The sequence below is a fragment of the Clytia hemisphaerica genome, unplaced genomic scaffold (assembly GCF_902728285.1).
Source record: "Clytia hemisphaerica strain Z4C2 unplaced genomic scaffold, Clytia hemisphaerica genome assembly, whole genome shotgun sequence".
Taxonomy (NCBI): Eukaryota; Metazoa; Cnidaria; class Hydrozoa; order Leptothecata; family Clytiidae; genus Clytia; species Clytia hemisphaerica.
In genome coordinates, this window is record NW_027103721.1 from 801,072 (window position 1) to 820,791 (window position 19,720).

The 19,720-nt window shown below is 34.5% G+C and overlaps 1 protein-coding gene across 4 annotated transcripts in view; it reads right to left on the reverse strand.

Annotated features, from left to right (window-relative positions):
- Positions 1-19,720, reverse strand: part of LOC136804336 (huntingtin-like) — a 143,199-nt gene that overhangs the window by 61,873 nt on the left and 61,606 nt on the right. For all 4 annotated transcript variants that reach the window (XM_067061047.1, XM_067061046.1, XM_067061044.1 and 1 more), the window contains exons 50-51: positions 8,831-8,976; positions 8,248-8,315 (exon numbers count right to left, since the gene is read on the reverse strand). In XM_067061047.1, the coding sequence (XP_066917148.1) occupies positions 8,248-8,315; positions 8,831-8,976 (214 nt within the window). The remainder of the gene's footprint in view (positions 1-8,247; positions 8,316-8,830; positions 8,977-19,720) is intronic.

Consider the following 19,720-nt stretch of genomic DNA (forward strand, 5'->3'; position numbering starts at 1 on the left):
CCCACTGGAAAATTTAGCAAAAACTTCATCCTCTGACTATATTTTTGAACTCAAAAAGTATATAAATTCTATCCCCATTGGGATTTTGAAAGAATTGTTTATCCAGCGGCGGGTCTTGACACAGGGGTGTCTCAATGGAGTTGAGTAAATAGTTGTGTATGAAGATTCCCTCTTCAATTACTTATTGATTTTAATGCATTGTATGCAAAATTGTTTTTTTGATTTTATACGCATTAACATAAAATTATTAACTCATTAATTCATTATTAACATAAAAGTTTTAGGTGAGGCTATAGCTGAAAATTCGCCTGAATTTATTCTTGGAAATATTTAATCTTTACAAAAATACCGGTAAAATCTATTCATCGATACGTTTACTCGTGTTAGTTTAAAAGTTTAAAACATTTTCTATACATTTTGTCAATCTACTAAAAAAGCTTTACAAATCCTCCCCTTCTTGGCTTTGAAGCATTGTGCTTTAGCATCTTCACCAGATTTTCTACAACTAGACTAATTGGAGACGTTTAGAAACGATTTTTGTTTTAAGGGCTGGAAACTGGATACGCTCAAATTAATCTTCTTCAAATTCATTATACATGACTTAAAGCTTTCATTTCATTCCATTTTGAGATTATTTTTAAAATTTTGTGTTTTTGTAAAACTTGCAAAACTTTTCAAAATCTTTCAAAGATCTTTTATTTAAGTCTTAATCTCGATTTACTTCATTATAGTTGACAAATGTAATGCGAGGCAATTTTTACTCCTTATATATTTGAATCAAATGCAAGGGTGTTTTGTAGAAGGAAAGAAAAACAATTTATTTGAGGCATTCTTTCATAAAATGAAAATAGTATAATCCTTCGACAGCTACCTTTGTTTCGTTTGAGTTATTTGAATGTATAGCGATTCACTGTTTTGGGCCTCGCAGCGTTTGTGAGGGTTTGCTTACGGCTAGTAGGTTGCATTTAAGCCTGTATTTTACATTATAGATAGCATAAATTTTTTGGATGTATTAGATATTTTGCAAATCAGCCAAAAATAATTTTTATGGTCAGTGAGTTTGACGAGTTTTACATACAGAACGAATCAGGAATGTATATAAAAAGAAACCACTTTGATTTTGATATTTCATGAATACACGTTTTTTTATAAGAACTTCGGAAATAAGCCTAAAAAGTGTGCTTAACATGTTCTTATCCCCCCCCCTATTTTATGAGTATTTATGGCCATTTTCGTAAGAAATCGGGTGTTTTTGAGTTCCCAAAGCCTTGAAATATTTTTAACTTGTTTTTAACATTTTGGCCTTTTTAGCCTTATGTTCTTACATAGTTTGTTCTTATAAAAAAACGTGTAGTATTTAGTTTTTGCGTTAACTAATTCTCGTAAACTTGGGGCAGTGGTGTGAACGAAGAGCTCCTAAAAACAGTTCAATTAATTAAACTTGTTAAAATTAAACTCGAATGCTTTAACTTGATGGAAGAAAAGAACGATTCGTAGTTTCTCTTTTTTGGCGATATTTCAAAGGCTGAAAAATTTGTTCGGCGGTTTCATCAAAAAATTACAATTAACTGTTTGAACTGAACAACACCATTCCCTTTGGGACCCTGTGTTAACACATTTATAATTGTGGAGAAATTACGATATTTTCAATTGCAGTCCAATTAAGTCTCTTATAGAAAAATGTTGATAAAGAGATTTTAATTGGCAGAAATTAAAAGAGGGAAAGAAATTTGATTTGTCACGAAATCTTGTAATATGCTTTCACACGAACTTTACAGTGAAACAAGTAAAGACTTGGCGATGAATATGCGTCAATAATGCTAAAGAGGCCATGCAATGATCATGTAAGTACTCACTCGTTCAAGTTATTTTTGAAATAACCTGTCTAAAACGCGTAATTTCTTTCTTGCTATTATGTTTTTTTGTAATCTTCAAGTCATTTTGGATTTTTACTAGTTATTTTCAATTTAAAGTTCAATTCAATTTTCAATAAAAATAAATGGACAATTAATCTGTTTGATAATCCTGTTTAAAAAGTAGAGTATAATTTTTATCATTTTCTCTCTACAGAAAGTCGAAAAACGTATCGCGAGCTCGGCGGTGGGAGCCGAAACATCAATTCTGTGCAATGTCAAAGACGTGTGGAGAAAACTTATCACAAAATGAACATCGTCTCATCAGAAGACCAAGAAATAAATGGTATTAAGAAAAAGAAGTAAAGATGATTGTTCGACAACACAACCAAAGAAACATCTTCAATGCTTCAATGAACGAAGAATCGGAGAACCCTCGGGAAAAGAGGCACGATATACAACTGAAGGAGTAATTGTTGTACTTCTTTTATTAATTAGTTCATCATTTTTTATACGAATACAATTTCTTGAACCGTAACCTAAATCTTATTTCTTAAATTCGAAAAATGCTTTACAATGTCAAATTTTGTCAGAAATATCCCCCAACCCTATAAGCTCCTTCTATACCACATCAATTATTGCCATTGTTTTAAAAATTATATATCATGATTTATTATCTTACATTATCTTATTAATTTATGTCATTTTATGTAAATAAGGCATACTTTAGATTTTTAGCACAAGAATTATGAGTACATAGATATTAATATGATTTTTTTAATATTGACTTTAATTTTAAAGAAGAAAATCATCCAAGAATATTTAATAATTCAATATCTTATCGAATTTAATCTCGCGTCTAATTGTCGCTACAGTAACCAGAAATTTAATGTTTCCATATTAGAAGTTTTTTACCTTTTCAATGTTATGAAATGAGGCGGATCAAGTATTTTTTAAGCTAGAATATATATTCCCAATAACGAAACGTTGGTTATTTCTGGTCTAGACATCTGCATCTTTTCGAAAATGCGTAAATAATAAAAAGAATTTCGTTATTTTTTTTACAAAAAAGGTTCGTCTTTTCTCAATTTTGAATTTAGAATTTCCATGGACAAGAAAACAAGTAAAAGTGAATCTTCACTGCTTGGAGAAAGTCTTATATTTTTACTTCAGAGAAAAGTAGTACTTTTCGTGGCTAAAAATGTAATCATTTTGTACATCGAAAAGTTAATTATGTCGATATTTAGAAAATTTAAGCTTTTCGAGAAATAGTGAAGATTCACTGTTACTTGTTTTCGCACAGAAGAAAATTCAATGATTTCAAAACAAGAAAATTGAGAGAAAAGTTAACTTTTCGTCATATATCTTGCGTTAGAGAAGACAACTTTTCATGCAGTGGAATAGCACCGTGTACTGGTTTTACGACCGAAGACGTCTTTGAGTAAAGTTATCTAAACTAAGTCAAATGACGAAGAAGCCTAACCTTACGGCATGATAAAGTTATGCAATGAAAGCTATTCAGTTTGGATATTGACAAGGAAAGTGAAAGCGGAAAATAAGACAAAGCCGTATATAGGTCTAAGACTAGTACTTCGAGGTAGGGAGATTATTTGTAATTTAATCCGTTTTAATCTGTATAGCAGTCAGATATTGAGCAATGATATAAAGTTAATTTTTGGTACTTTAAACTGACGAGGCAATATTGTATTGTTGTAAAATCGGATTCGAGAAATTATTAAAATAGAAACAAAGTAAAAAACGCATTTTCTCTGAAAATTCTCATTTCAATTTATTTGTCCCTTGCTTTCTGTCGAAAAAAGGGGAAATAATGTTCATCATTATTGTTTCCCTTAGTGAAATAGACTTTTCTAGATCTTGTTGATGTTCAAAGTAAATGAAGTTTAGCCGGATGGAAAAGTTTTATTTCCGCGTAGTTTTCACTAAGGAAAGGACCGAACCGAAAGTACAATTTACCGCTAGAATTAAACAAAAATAAAATAGATCCACTCGGGCATCAACGATGCGAGACTAAAGTTAAGGCTCTATTTTCACATTCTTTTGATGGTTGAAGATTCTATTCAAGCCCTTCATGCATATATTATTGCATTCCTTTAAGGGGCGATCAAGTTAATTTATTTCACGAATATATATCCCGTAACCGCCAAACTTTTGGCAATTCTAGCGTAAATAGTACAGTAGAGCAACATCAAAATACCAATATATATTTTGCATTTTGCTGCGTGTCACATTCAAAGACAATATTTATAGCGACCTTAGTAAATTCACTAATGGAATTGAGGCTGATAGATGTATGTATTCAATATTAAACTAAAACAAAAATTCACAGTGCACTATGTCAATATAACTCGGATTTCCGTAAATTTGTCTCGTTCCAGCCAATTTTGTTGTTTATATGTAGCCTGAGGTCTGTTTTTGCCGGTTTAAAACATCAAGTGTCCGAGATTTGAAGAAATATTTCCGAAAAGGAAATTGGTTTTACGTGAGAACATCTTTTGCGAAGGGAAGTTCAAGGCTGTTAATTTGAAATCTATGTACGTCAATCGCCAGAAATTGTTATTTTCCGTTTGCCATTTAAAGACAATTTCGCGGCTTTCTTTTACTTTAAACTTTGTGCTTGCAAAGTCTGTTAAGTGAGACGAGACGAATGTCAAAAAACGATCAACTAAAATAAATCACAAAGAACTCAATGATTGGGGGTTCTTTGAGCTGTATAAATTTGATATTTTCTGGTCCTCATTTATTTAAAAAATATCATGTTTAAAAGATTAGCTCTTGCCTGACATGTAAAGAGATTTGTTAGACTCTGCCATATCTTTATAAATTTTGAACAGTATACCGACAATGCCGTTAGTACAACAGCTAACAAGACAGGGCAATTTCGCCTTCATAGTGGGAACTCCTTTCTAAGAGGAGGGGGTAGAGCCGTGCTAACCATTGCTTATAGGGAGGGTCATGAGTTCGAGTAGGGTTTTATAAAGGGAGGGGTGAAAAAGGGTGGGGTAGATTCCAAAGGGAGTTGCAAAGATATTTGAATAAAGCCGTACATAAAGCTCATTATTTTCAAGTTTTTTTTTACAGTATTTTATGAAAAGAATGTTTTCAGATAAAAAATAACGTGTTCAATAATATTATACAGATTTGCCGTTGAGAAAATACTAAATAATGGCGGTTTTAATCTTTTTCAACATCGTCTTACCGTTCCGGAAATACTTCTCGTGATAATGCATTTTTACTTTAATGCCTACTATAAAGTGGCAAAAGTCTTTCTCGTACAGGATAAAAATATAGGTGGGATATACGTGGTGTTAATACGCATATGTAAGGTATGCGCTAGAGGTTCACACTTTTCATAACATTTATTAGACTGTTTTTTCCTCTTACTCTTCATATCAAATCTGTACACGTTGGCCGAATGTAAAGTGATAAAAAATCACCCACGCCTTTTTTAACTGATGTAAATTATCCTTTTTCACAGAGAGAAAAACAACATCGAACTTTTACATAACTTAAATCTTAAGGAGCTAATAAATATACGTTTACGAAAGGCAATAATTGGTGCCATTAGACCTCCTGTAACCCTTTCGAAATTAATATTCTTAATTCAGAAAAAACGGCTGTTTTTAAGAAGATTTTTATTCTCGAGAGGAACAAGAATCATACAGATCGAACTGCTTTACTTCAAGGAGTGAAATTTTGTATACCGGCTTACGTTAAAAGAACTTTAGAAAACTCGTCCCATACCCTTTGATTAAAAAGGAAGGGGTAACCACTGGCTAACCGTACTATACACTAGTTTTGTTGTTTTGGTTATTATCTTTATGTATAGGAAATGAGAAAAGTATAGAAACGAAAAAGTAAAAAAAAAGTACAAAAGTTTATCGTATCGCGGTTCAATCTTACTATTCTTCTCGTACTCGTAAAAGAATACGGAAAAATCGCGGTTTTCATATAATATAAAAGAACCGCATAGCAAAAGAAATGTGAAAAAGAACTAGATAAAAACCTCCTGGGTGTAGACCCCGTCGTTATTGGGGGTGTTGGAAAAGTTCCCCAAATTTTGGTGAAATAGTCATTTCATTGCGTTTTACTTTTTCGAATTCTTAACCTCTCTCCAGCTCCCCCCCCCCAAAAAAAGGGTTAAAATCCAGTTATTCATGCATTATTCATATTCATTCATTGCGTGAATTGGAATGCTCTGCATGAACAAAAATTGCATGAAATGCAAGAAAATATTGCATGAATGCGTGGATTTGGGTAAAAAATTTGCGTGATTGCGTGAATTGAAGGTCCGCTGAGGGGAGGGGGGGCTCCTTGAGTAGAAAAAGAGCAGTACATGTATGTTAGAGTATATGTCGTTTAAACAAAAACCAGCTGGGATGTGATGATCATTTCCACTGAGATCGACGCCTATCTGTAAACGGACACATTAAAAATAGGCTTGTAGAATGATGCAAAACTTGACGTCATTCGATGACAATTGACCTCAGTTGATCTTACAATCTATTTGCAATGTCATCAAAAGCAAATGTTTTATTTCCTAGCACGCGATCTGACTGTATAAAATCAATGATAACCAAGGATGCAGCGACAGACACAAAGAAAAACAGTTATGTATACTTTCTTCAGAAAGGTGTGGAAAAGAAAATCTTTTGACAAATCATTACAACAGAATGTCATGCCTCTAAAGTTCAAACACACCATTTATGACAAAAAAAAGATTTACGAGCATAAGAATATTCTTAAACCTTCAGATGTTCTCAGCTTTTTAGGTTTTAACCCAAAAAAATGTTCTAAAAATGTTCTTATTTTAAGCATTTTCTGAGTATTTTGGTGACATTTACTAAGACATTGTATGTTGTAGAGCCCGTAGAACCCTTCGTAAAATGTTCCAAAGTTCTTAAATACTTCTCCTAGTAGAAGCTTTATTATTCTTACACATTTTGTTCTTATATAAAAGTGTGTGCGCTGGTCATGTTCATATACCACCAAACACAGCATGTCGGAGACACCAAAATACAACCCACTATAACATTGATGTTACTGTTTTTCCTTTCTATTTATCAGGGAGAATCTGTGAGGTGAAGAGATACAAACACATCGGCTATTGATTGTATAGTATAACACCCTGCGAGGATGCTTGATACGTTGGCGCCCGACAGTCAGCAAAAAGAAAACTGTTACTACTGCGTCATATTGTCTCACACAGCTGCAATGTTGATTATCTGTGGGATGCTACACGTTTTCTTTTTCTAAGAATATACAAAATCTTTGAAACCTTCGGATGTTCTTAACTTTCTGTGTTATAAGCCTAAAAAATGTTCTTAGCGTGTTCTTATTTTGTCATTTTCTGAGCATTTTTGTCCATTTTTCCTAGGAAATTGACTGTTTTGGAGTCAGCAAAGCCTTAAAATGTTCTTAAGTTGTTCTTAATATTTTGGCCATCAAAGCCTTATGTTCTTATATAGTTTGTTCTTATAAACAAAACATGTATTGTTTGAACTAGAACCCAACTTAAAGTTATCGATGACGGTACATGCCAAGTAAATGTCATTTAATCAATGCCGTATTTAGAACGCCATGCGTATACCATAAATTTTCAGTCGCGTGTTTTGGAAAGCAACAAGGAGTTGGACTGAGTTGAAGCCAATATACATTATAGTGTTTTACTATCGCATACTAGACACGCTGAATTGTCAAAATAACAAGATATGACCTGATATGAAAAAAATATCAGCAAAAGAAAAAACTGAAAGCTGATTTAAAAAAAGTATGTGGTCAATAGTATGATAACGGAATTCAAGAGAAATTCCAAAAATTTATATTAGGAGAAAATATTTAAAAACACAAGGTTATAGTGCCTGAGTGTACGTCAGTGAAACTTTAGCAGATAAAAAGCTTAAAATAGATATTCTTCGTAAGAAAAAATAAGACACAGCTTTCAAGTCTGGTTCACCGCCGAAGAATTGTCGCTCTCATCTTTATATACCCTTATCCTACCATTTTAGTAAACGGTTCCAGCTTATGTGTCATTTAAATCATATCTCGTAATGAGCGAACAATACGGTTGGATGAAAATCTCTACTCCTACTTATTCACATTTTAGTGATTGATTGATGACAAAGGTTACGTCACTTCAAAAAACACTAGAAATGTTCCAAACAAGCTGAAATGCAAGTGACTAAATTTCCCTTGACAGCACGAAATACATACATACACAAGCCTATACTAAATTGTTCTCCGCAAGAACAGAAAAAAGGAAGTACTATTCATGGGCAAGGCAGGAAGCTCAGGTTACCAAAAGATTTGCATGGTCATTATTTACTCCGATTAGGAAAGATTCCATTCGGTAGCTCAACAATAGAAAGAAACTTACCCGTATACATACAAGTGCAAAGCAATGCCAAAGCTGAAAGCAAGTTTTCACTTGATCCGATGGAGATGCTAAAATGAAGAAGAACCAGTTAATAGCAGGATCAAAACCTAGAATTGGGGCTATTCCAGAAATAATTTGTACACCTAGGTTGAGGAGGTCTTTTTTGGGAATGATGATCCTCCCGGATTTTTTTCAATCTTCAGGACCCCCCTTGGATTTTTATTTTATTTCTTCGACCACCTTGGATTTTCAACCTATTTTACTAACCACCATGGGTTTTTACACTCCAAAAACCAGACCCCCTGGATTTTTTATTTTCCAAACCACCTGGACGTCACACCTCCTCAACAACAGGGAGTAGAGACTATTTCTGGAATAGCCCAAAGAGGAGCTTACTTTTTGCTAAGTACCAATTAAGTTTAACTTTTATCGTGGGTAGAAGATTAAGGAGGGCAGTCTCAATTCATTTTCGGATTCTTTTGGACCTATCAGTTTATTGGAAATTCTTAAAGACTCTTCAGGACTCTTGAGTTCATATGAAGTTATAAGGAGCAAAAACAAAGAGAAAAAAGAGCTACCTTACCATTTAGCGGCGACCTTGGCCAACCGTTCACATTCAGCACGTGTTAGAGAGAAAGAAACAGCGAGTCGTTCCAGACCTCTGAACAGAACATTAGTCAACCCAGCACAACAAGTTGTTGGTGGTTTGCAAAGTTCGTTCACTGCAATCTGAAAAGAAAGAAACACGTGCTTGATGAATGAGCTCTAGACCAGACCATTATCCTCCAATAGATCTTATCGGAGTTTTTGATTTTTCTAAAAAAGCAATGCATTGTAGGATTGTTTCAATTGTTTACAATAGAATTCCCTCGAGGAATTCCTAAGAGATTTCTATTGTAATTATATGGTTGATTACATTTAGCTTAGATTTGTAAAGGACGAGCGGGGCGATAAATCCGTAATAGCCCCGCTTTTTTGTAATCGCCCTGATGTAAACAAAAATTTCTATTGGTTGAAAGAAAAGTATCGTACGATATTTTGATTGGTTGTACGAAATTTTTAAGCCAATCAAAATAAGAGTGTCAGTCGAATGTTTTTTTATAGTTTCGAATGTTTTTATAAGTTTCGAAAAGAATAGCGATTGAGTGTTCTTCAATTCTTTTTTTGACCATATAATTAACGCGGAATAACATGGTATTCTCGGGTGATTTTGGATTAAAAACCCCTCGTTTCATTGAAAACACTTCAAAATAGCCCTCACTACGTTCGGGCTATTTTGAAATGTTTTCAATGAACCTCGGGGTTATTAATCCCAAATCACCCTCTAAACCATGTTATTACTAGTACTAATACTCCCGCGAAACAATTCCACAATGCATCGCTTTTTTAGAAAAATCAAAAACTTCGATAAGGTCTATTCGCAGTCATCAGTATATTTTGATCATCTTTCTGGATATAAGTCCTTCCATATAAAGCTCTCAATGTTTCAGATTAAGCTTTGATGAAAAAAATGCCAAATTTCTTTTGAGTCAGCAATTTAGTGTACTGAAGAGTTCGAGTCGATTTTCATTACAAGATTGGTTTAAAAAACCGAGCCCGTTATATGAGGTGGAGGTGGAGGAATACAAGAAGTTACACCACATATTTATTTAGGACAAACAATTTGTTGGTCAAAGAAATAGCTTTTAAAGTTGTTAATCGAGTAAATTCGATGTATAAGTGGAATTCACTGGCGCTGCGGCATAAATAAAGCGGCTCGCCTAATTAAATGGGTCGTTTGTTTTAGAAGTTAAGAGAAAGGGTTTCTATGATCAAAGCTTTAAGGGAATAAGACAAATCACTATCTAAGCATAATAAGCACACAGCTAAAAAAATCCTCAAATGTTTTTTCTGACAAAAATATTTTACAACCGGTAGAATTTGACGGTTTTCCAAATTCTACCATCAATTTTGTATTACTTATACCGCAATAACGGCTGCAGACTCCACGCATATATTTTATTTTTTATATATATTTTCCCGCCTATACTATCCCTTCATCGGACGAAAGCATAGTCTATTAAGACAAGTGATATCAGGCACGTATATTTGTTATTCGTCATATTTCAAAAATAGAAACAAATCAATATCTGAATCAATATCTTCAAAAGCTAGCCGACTACTCAACTCAAGGTCTAATTTAATTATACCACAGAAAAATGAAATTATGTAGTTCTTGAATGAGAAGGTTTTGACCAAAATTTGACCAAAAGTCAATCCTGTTTTGACGCTCATTTTATATGGTTAACGAGACCAAAAATGATAGGAAAAGACCTATTATCAACTTTCATAATCAAATGCCTGGAAATTTAATCGAGTGGATAAAAGAGACAAATAGCATTTTACTCGTGTTGAATGGGAAAAAATAAAATCGAAAATTCTCTTGTTTTCATCGAATTAGTTGAGCCAATTACAATCGTTGCCAATAGATTATGGCACATTTCCGGTGGTCAAATTTAGATACATTGCAATAGCCTCCCCTCCCCTCCATTGCTTGGCCGGTCCTTAGCTCGCCCTGACAACATTGTTTAGGGGGAGAGGGGGGATGCTCATTTTTGTGCTTTGTGTCAGAGGTTTTGTCAATGATTGTAGCAAATTTAATTGGAACATTTATTTTCACTGCCTTGCTATCAAAATAAAAAAAATCCGCCTAAAAGTTATTTCTTAAAAAATCCAAAATTGTAGTCGTACTGGTGAACCCCTGATGAATATAAGGACATCGCCCTCTGATCTTACCATGTAACATTGAACTGTGTATGCACGATAAGAGACTTTTACGGGACTTTTTTTAAGCAGTATTAGCATAAATTTTAAGCGAAAAGTGTAGTTTAGGTAAAGCTTAAAGGGGCCAGATAAAGTTTAAGTCATTATCAATCAAGGAGGTAAAAAAAACAACAAACTAATTAAGACACGTAAGTGGTTAAAAACATCAACTTGCAGTACAAGGTTCCTTATGGTGCATCAATGTTGTATGTATTGTTACGGTATTATGTATGGAAAGTAGCAAGTTTTGGTGGTGATTCCGTTTTAAGTTGTTCTGTATCGAAAGAAATGCCAACCTTGTCTCCGTGTATGCCAGGTTTTTTTTAAGTTACTGATGGAAGCCAAATAGCATCGAAAAACCGATAATACACAGAGAACGATGTTGAAGCAACGCCTTAGAATTTAAAGGTCCGAGCCGAACATTTCGGGATACGAAAGACCTCTTCTATATTTCTTGTACTTGAATTCTTCTTATATCTTGGTATACAAAAATTTGGTTTGAATTACTCCCTGTGTCAGAATCGGTCATTATACGACCCGTTAGAAGAGGTCTTGGGAAACGAGTGAGAAAGTTTGACTTTTTAGGAATCGGCCTCCTTTCAATGTGCTCCAATCGCTTGCAGGGTCACAAGTAGTCATCGAATAGGTGACTACATTATTGTACAGTAGCGTGGTGGGTCGATTAAAATTCGGGCAAACTGGGGAGGCAATTTTGCTTTTGGCGCCCCCTATGAAAAGTAAATATCTTTGTAAAAATTATGCGAGCGAAGCGAGTACGAAAATTTGGGGGTATTTTCTCTCATTTTGGCCAAAAACTGCCATATCTAAAGTGTAAAAGAGCAAAGGGGCGCCGAAATTAGTAATCAGAGGCGTCTTTTGTTTTTCGGCGCCCCCTAAAAAATCTTCCGCTGAGGGGGCACTGTCCCCCTGTCCCCTGTCACCACGCTACTGATTACTGACCTCCAAAATGGCTCCAACAGAGGAGTCTTAGGTGGCATTTGGGTGATAAATTATAGAACGTGATGTCAAGGTTCTATTTCAAGGCCCAAGGAATATGTATGTGAATGTGGTGACATTTTAACCGACTACTGTATTTGAGAATCTGTTACAAATGAGATAATGGCCTGGTAAGAATCGAACTTTTCTGACAGATCGCAAAACAAAAATAGAGCCCTTGAATGAAAACATGAGAAGTTAAAAGAACCTCGAGTGGGTTTTCATCTTAGCTGTTTGAGTATTCTAGGACTGCTTTTTTAAATACGTCTTACTGTAACAGTTTCAGGTAAACAGACTTTTAACCTAAAGGAAGTAACAGCTGCACAATATCGTCGTATAACATTTGATGTATGTGTAGAGCGAGTTCATCTGTCCATTCTAATAGTAGACAGTCATTCTATTGATGAATATTCCATTCATGTCAAAAGTATTTTCTTTGGAAGGGATAATCTCGTGTAATCTCCAATTGCACTCGACAGCGCTTAATTCCATTTTAAGAAGCTTTAACAAGCTAAAGGGTCTGTTGAACGCATTAATATGTAAAATACTATAAAGAATGCTGATACGGTGTTACCTTAAAAGGTTGGAGACTGCAAGTCTAGTAGTTTCTGATGACGTAGAGAATCATGTGCTGTATTTTGTATTACACCTTATGATTTTATTTGTAAATATACAGCTATACAAATTTTTTATAAGAACAAACTATATAAGAACACGAGGCTTCGATGACCAAAATATTTAGGAAAAAGTTAAGAACATTTTAATGCTCTATCACTAACAACTTTATACACTTATTCCAATCATGTGATTTATATCACATAACAGAAACGAGCGAACAACCCAATTTCTGAAGATAATGGACAAAAATACTCAAACAATGGCGAAAATAAGAACATGGAACATTTTTAGGCTAAAAAAACTCAAAAAATTAAGAACATCCCAAGGCTTCAAAAATGTTGTTGTTCTTATAAAAAACATGTATTCGGTAAATGAAATGACGATTCAACAGGTTTTAAAGCTTCGATGGCCTGGGCAGGAGGACTAGTTTTGTTTTGTGAGTTGTTTTTTATTTTTAGGATTTAGAAGGCGCCTCCCGTGCCCCAATCAGCCCTCGCGGTACAGGCAAACAAAGGGTTGAAAATGTTCTTGAAGATGGTCGATGAAAATATTCCACAATAATATCTTGAAAGCAATTTATTACCAAGAGCAATGTATACAAAAATCTTTCTAGTTTTTTGGATACTTCTTTTCTCATCAAACTTTACATGCTCAGACATGCTGCATAAAACTTCGAATTTAGGCGTGGCTAGCCTGTACCAGCCCAAGTTTTTTTTGCAAAGAAGAGTACAGGCCAAGGCGTGGCATCTTAATGCCGTTTCATTAAAGCCTCATTTCAATACCATGTATGCATTCTCGAAAGTTCCTTGATTCTAGAGAACTGAACAGCTTGTAAAGATTTAACACGCCTACCATCAGAAAGGCAAATATTTTTGAAGAAAGGTTTTGGCAAAACAATATTGTAGATATTATTTTCCTTATTCAATATTGTGCAATGGTTGTCAAACACACAATGCAGGAAGCTCGAAATGAGAGAACTTAAACTGCTCTCGAATGAAAAAAAAAGCCAACAAAACGTTTTTTTTCGCTGAAATGTACATTATGAAACTACAGTGGGCGGTTGATGCTAAGGGAAAGTTTCCAAAACAAGACACGAAATTTTGCAATTGTCAATCACAAAACAACGAACCTTTGATATGAATTCTCCTTAAATTGTGTCATATCTTGTAAAAAACGGATAAAAAAATGTTCTTAAAAAGTGGTCGCAACAGCCCAGATGGGACGTCTCCTTTGATGGGAAAAAGAGCCAAGTATTCCACTTTTAATGTTTGGAAATCGGTGAACCATTTTAACGCACAAAATTCTCTTAAAAGAGGAGGAAATTTTAACTTTTTCTCTGAAAGATTGAACTTCTGATGGGATTGGGAGGAGAAGCAATACCCCATTGTTTATAGTCAGTATGGTAAAAATGGGGTAAAAATGGGGTAAAAATGAGATTATCAGAAACTGTATAGGTATCATTCGGTCTTGGAGTGTTAAAATACCAACAGTATTGGATAAGGTTGGGTAATTTTTCGTTTTTATCTATATGGGATGCCAAATTCCAATATTGATCAAATGCTTCCTTGTCTTTTCAAATCATGATGATTTTCGTCGTTTCCAAAAAATCGCCATTTATGATATCAGCAATAATCAACGTAACAATGGTGATTATAGTTAAGTGTCACATGATTGAACTCAATATGGAAATGCTTCCTACGGCACTGTATTACACATTTTTTTTATAACACCAAACTATATAAGAATACAAGGCTTCACTGGCCAAAAAGTTAAGAGCAAGTTAAGAACATTTTAAGACTTTTTGGACTCAAAAACACCCGATTTCTTAAGAAAATGGTCAAAAATATTCACAAAATGGTCAAAATATTAAGAACATGTTTTAACGGCTTCAAAAGTTTGGATGTTCTTGTTAAAAAAGACGTGTACGTGCAATCAAAACACATATATAAAGGATCTCCATAACTCAAACACGCACGGGGAACACAAATTTGTTCAAGTTAAGGAGAAATTCGAGTTATAAAGGTTCGAGTTACAGAGACTCTACTACTGTATAAGTAGTTCTATGAATTCTAGAACCAGAATTTAGCCAACTGCCATTAAAGAGACTACTGCAAAAGCAATATTTCTACGAGCTTTAGGTGGATATATTTTTCATCCAGGAACAAGCCTCAAAAGAAATTAGTCATTGCTACCGATTTGGAACTGGATTGAGATTTGTTACTCGATGATTTTCTTTGTTTAGTAGTAGTACAAGGACGTTAGATTCCGATCAAAATGATCCATTGATTTCAAATATTCATCCGATTATTATCTAATAACCAATGGCATATTTTTGAAAGCAGTAATAAATGGTTCTATTTTGGTCCGTTTGTTCAATACCATTGTTGGTAGAATGTCAAATGGACGTAAAAAGAATGTCCATATGTGTTTGTTGGTAAAGTAATAGGATGTCAATTTGTTGATTGATTATCATTCTGAGAGCGGTACTGAATATTAAGTTCTTTGGAAGAAGACGAGACATGAGTTTTGGACATAACCTAAATTGTAGACCCTTTTTGAGATTAATTGTGAACAACAAAGCATATCAACATCTTGAAGTCTATAATTATAAAAAATCATGAAAAAAAATTAGAACGGTTGTACCTCATCAAAAGTTTCATTCGAATGTTGTTGGGACCTTAACATTATTCTTCTATTCGAACAAAATTTGACTTCGAATATTTTTTATTTTTTCTTCTTCAAAAAAGATACTCAAATGACTACCAAATATAAATATTCAAAAACGTGCAGTACTTCCCACGCTATCATCATGTTAATCATCAATTCTCTTTATTTGTATTGTAGTTGATCAATTGCCAGAAATGCGTAGGAGTATATGGACGTGGGAGTTATTTGGCTATTGATAGATGTTAATGTTGATGTTGAGGTAAAAACAAAGCGCCGTCCAAGAAAATATCATAATGCTCCATTTACACCAACAGTAATACGAGGCTTTATAAGAACATCCAAAATTCTTGAGCCTTCAGGTGTTCTTAACTTTCTTTGGACTATAGATTACTAATGTTTTGACGCGTTTCTGTTGCTTTCTTTTCAAGCGTTAGCTGACAAATTTTTTGATCGAAATTTCAAATTACCACATAAGACACGTTGTTGTTATGTTCATTATTCTGAAGACAAGTGGTGTTAAAGGGCTCAATGCAAAACGTGGTTAACCTCAAGCTTGAAAAAATATTTTCATTTAAAAATAATATTAATAACAATGGCCGGTTTCCTAGACACCCATAGTGCTCTCACAAAGAATAACATGTAAACTCATGTGTAAAGGAAGGGACTCATTAGTGATTTTATCCCTTTTTCGCCGACAATTTCGGAATTCTTAACAGGATGGAATAACAGCCCCATGTCAAGGATGTTCACTCTTATTTTACTGAAGAAACAACATACTGTTTTAAAAGGCTCGCTCCGATATTGAACGGAGCAGTTTCATTGAATCAAGTACACGTAAAGCCCTGGTCATGCGTGTTCAGCCGTGGAATATGATCACTTCCCAATAGTAAGGTTGAGTTCCGATAGCTTCATGTGTTTTATGGATGACTTGAAAGTAAATTTCTCAAATCTTTCGTTCATAACCGACAACATCTTAGATCTTAGAAGGAGAAGGATTTCATTAATGGGGCGAAAAAAGCTATTTGTGAACTACTAAAGCAATGCCGAAAACAAAATTACATGCCGAGATCCTCGGCTAATTGTTTTGGCTTTCGAAGGGACACTTCTATGCTCGCATCATTTTTCAAAGTCCGGAAGTCACTTTAAAGCCACAAAAGAAGTGATCGAACACTTTGTTTTCGTAATAGAATCTACTTTCTTTCTTATAAGAACCAGTCAATTTTGCCTCATACTCAGTTTTTTTTCGTGATTTAAAGGCTTTTACATGTTCTGAATAAAAATTAAATTCTTCTAAATTCAATTTTTCCACGTTAAAACTGAAATACAACCCTCGTATTGGTTTTACTTGAATCTAGGAATCATTGAAAACCCTTCTAAGTTTGAATGTGGGCTCTCTGACGATTTATTTCCCAAGTAATTCAAAATATAACTAATGCTAGAGTTTCCTAAGCTTTTCAGGAATAAGGAAAAGACAAGTTTTTTTGAGATTCTCAAAACTTCTAAAGATAAGTGTAGGTGTGAGAAAATGCAGGCATTGTTATTTCCTCATGAAAGACAAGATCCCACTCGTGTGGCTACTAAAAGTATTCAGAGGTCATATTTCACGTAAAAACCACAACGCACTTGACATGTTGACATAGAGATTTTCCTTACGAAATCAGCTGTTGGGGCTCTTAAGAGATCGTAAATAACTCCTTTATAAAGTAGTGATAGTGACCTTGTGTCTTGACAACTCTTGCTTCATTCTTAAGTCACGTCGACATTCGTAAACTTGATTATCCACTTCCAGTTAGAATTCGTGGCGTTCAGTAATCAAATGGGGGGGGGGTATAACAGGGTTTAGACAGGAATCGAGAAATAGTTTTCCCTGAGTTTTGTTTGAGGCCTATTTTCCCTGAATATTATTGAAATTTTCCCTTTTTTCCCCTGAGTCAATCCGTAACTGATAATGAAATTGAACAAAAAAATCAACACCATTTTTATTTGACTTTATAGAGATTTCTAAATCACTTGATAAGAATCTGTAGGGGGCCACCATAGTTGACCCGGGAGGGAAAATTTATCAAAGAAATAATTGCTCTTCATAGAAAGATTATGAGTGCCTTCTGTCACCGCCGTTGCTATGAAACTATGCAGTTTCTTGAACTAGCTTTACCAGGTCGACCGAGTAAGTAAGATCAATTCATTGTCTATCGGATATGACTTTAAACCTTGGTTTCCCAAGAGTGAGGATAGCACTGGAGTTTTGTTCTCGTGCTTCTCCCGGCTGGCTTTCAAAGTCACCGCCACACCCAGGTTACATGAGTCTATATGCAAAACATAATTTAGGATATTCATTTTCTATCTACTTCTGCCAACGTGACAAAAGTAGACTGGGTATAAGCAGAACAAAAAATGTAAACAAAATTCTTGAAAAGTCCAAAGGTTAATGATAACCACTTGACCAAATTCAGTCATTAAGTCAATTGCAGATAGGAATCTAATCAAAATGACCAAATGAATGTATAATTATTGGTTTCGAAGATGTTACTTAGCAAAAAAAAAATGGAATTAAAACTCTTTGGAACGGAAAGATGATAGCAATTAAAAAGCCACTTCCTGACCGTTTGACAAACGAAAATGCCTTCGTTAGATTCATGAATGAAAAGCAATTAGAAAGAACTATAGTGATTACTTGGGGTTTTTCTTAATAGGTTTTTAATGGTAATTGCATATTTGGTTGGTTGACATTCGTCCAAAATCGTTTAAAGGGTTTTTTAAAATGGATGGACGAATATAGAAAAAAGAACAATTCATTTAAAAGAATAACATCGTTATATTGAGCAAGGGTCATTAATCCAGCGGGAACTCATTAATCAAAATTAAAGCCATCATGATGTTATCAGTTAATGACCCCACAACCAAAACAGACCACAACAGAAAAAGGCGTTATCCAGAAATTATGCATTAGAAAAGATGCCCAGCTTTTTGACCACTTGACAACTACTGGAAGCATTTTACTACTAATTGTAATTACCACCGATTCTATTAATTTAGCATTTAAAACCGCCATGAGAAACAATTAGTCTCTTTAATTTTCAGATGACGCACGTCGGTGGCGACTTTCTATAACACAATCAGGTGCTGTAATTCAATTCAAAAACCACAAAACACATATCGATATATAGAAGTTTAAGCAGACTTTCAGTTCAACTAATGTTAGATCATGTTCAGACGTTACGGTTTCGTTCCGTTCCGTTCCGAAACGATTCCGAAACAAGTGTGAACGTCCAAATTCGGAACGGAACTGCTCCGTTTTCTTGCTCCGAATCGTTCCGAAACCAATATGAACACTCTCGATCCGTAACGAAATTTATACCGGAGTGAAACGGAACAGTAACGTATGAACATGGTCTTAGTGTCCTAATACATTATTGGCCCTTTTTCACGCTAGCTCTTATTGGTATTATTTTTAAAAACTGCGGCGGATGAAATAGGCCAAAATGTTAAATTTCAAACTCAAGTTCATCGTTTCATTTTTACTAGATTTAAATGGATTTAAGTTTAAGTAGAAGAAGATAATCCTTTGCAGGGTCTTTATCTAAATAAAAACCAACAAAAAAAACACGATTTTCGATAAAATTGTCACCAGTCAGGACATTTGATACAGAATTCAGTTCATATCACCGTTTTGAAACCGATTTGAGGATATTGGCGTTAATTAACAGCCAGCGTTATTAACGAAAGCTCAAAATTTGGACTTTAGCTCTAGGACCGGCGTAAAGAGGGGGTCGGTGTCTTAGAGCCGACCTAAACGGGCAGAAAAAGCATTTCAATTTTATTTCTGACCCGTTTAAGACCCTTACAACACACCGCTATCACAGACCCAATGGATAGGACTCGTCAAGCCTCGCCAAAAATCCGTTTTTTACTGACCATGCAAATCCCACACCCAAACTCGTGAAGATTATGTTGCTAATCGGATCCAGTACTTAACCATTCTAGCAATTTCAACGAGAGACAACACAGGCTAAAAATTCCTGAAACTCAAGAGCAATATTAACAAGCTGAAAGAAATGTGCGCCAATATCAATATCGTTCCTAAATTAGACAAAGTGCTTTGCCATGCTGACGTTGAGTGACTTTTACATTTGAGGAAGGCACGTACTCAAAAACCACCAAAGATGAAACCCTTTTGAATACAAAAGATGACCTGTATGTTAAAAAAATAACCTAATCGTATGTATAATTAGGAAATACATGTGCAAGATATACCTATCAAATTAAACGTCGCTAGATAGTTTGAGCTTCTAAACATGTTAAGCGAAACCAAAATGCATTGGTCAATGTACCGGCTTCCATTCCGTCGAACAGAATCGACGATCGAATCAATCGCACGCAATCTAACAAT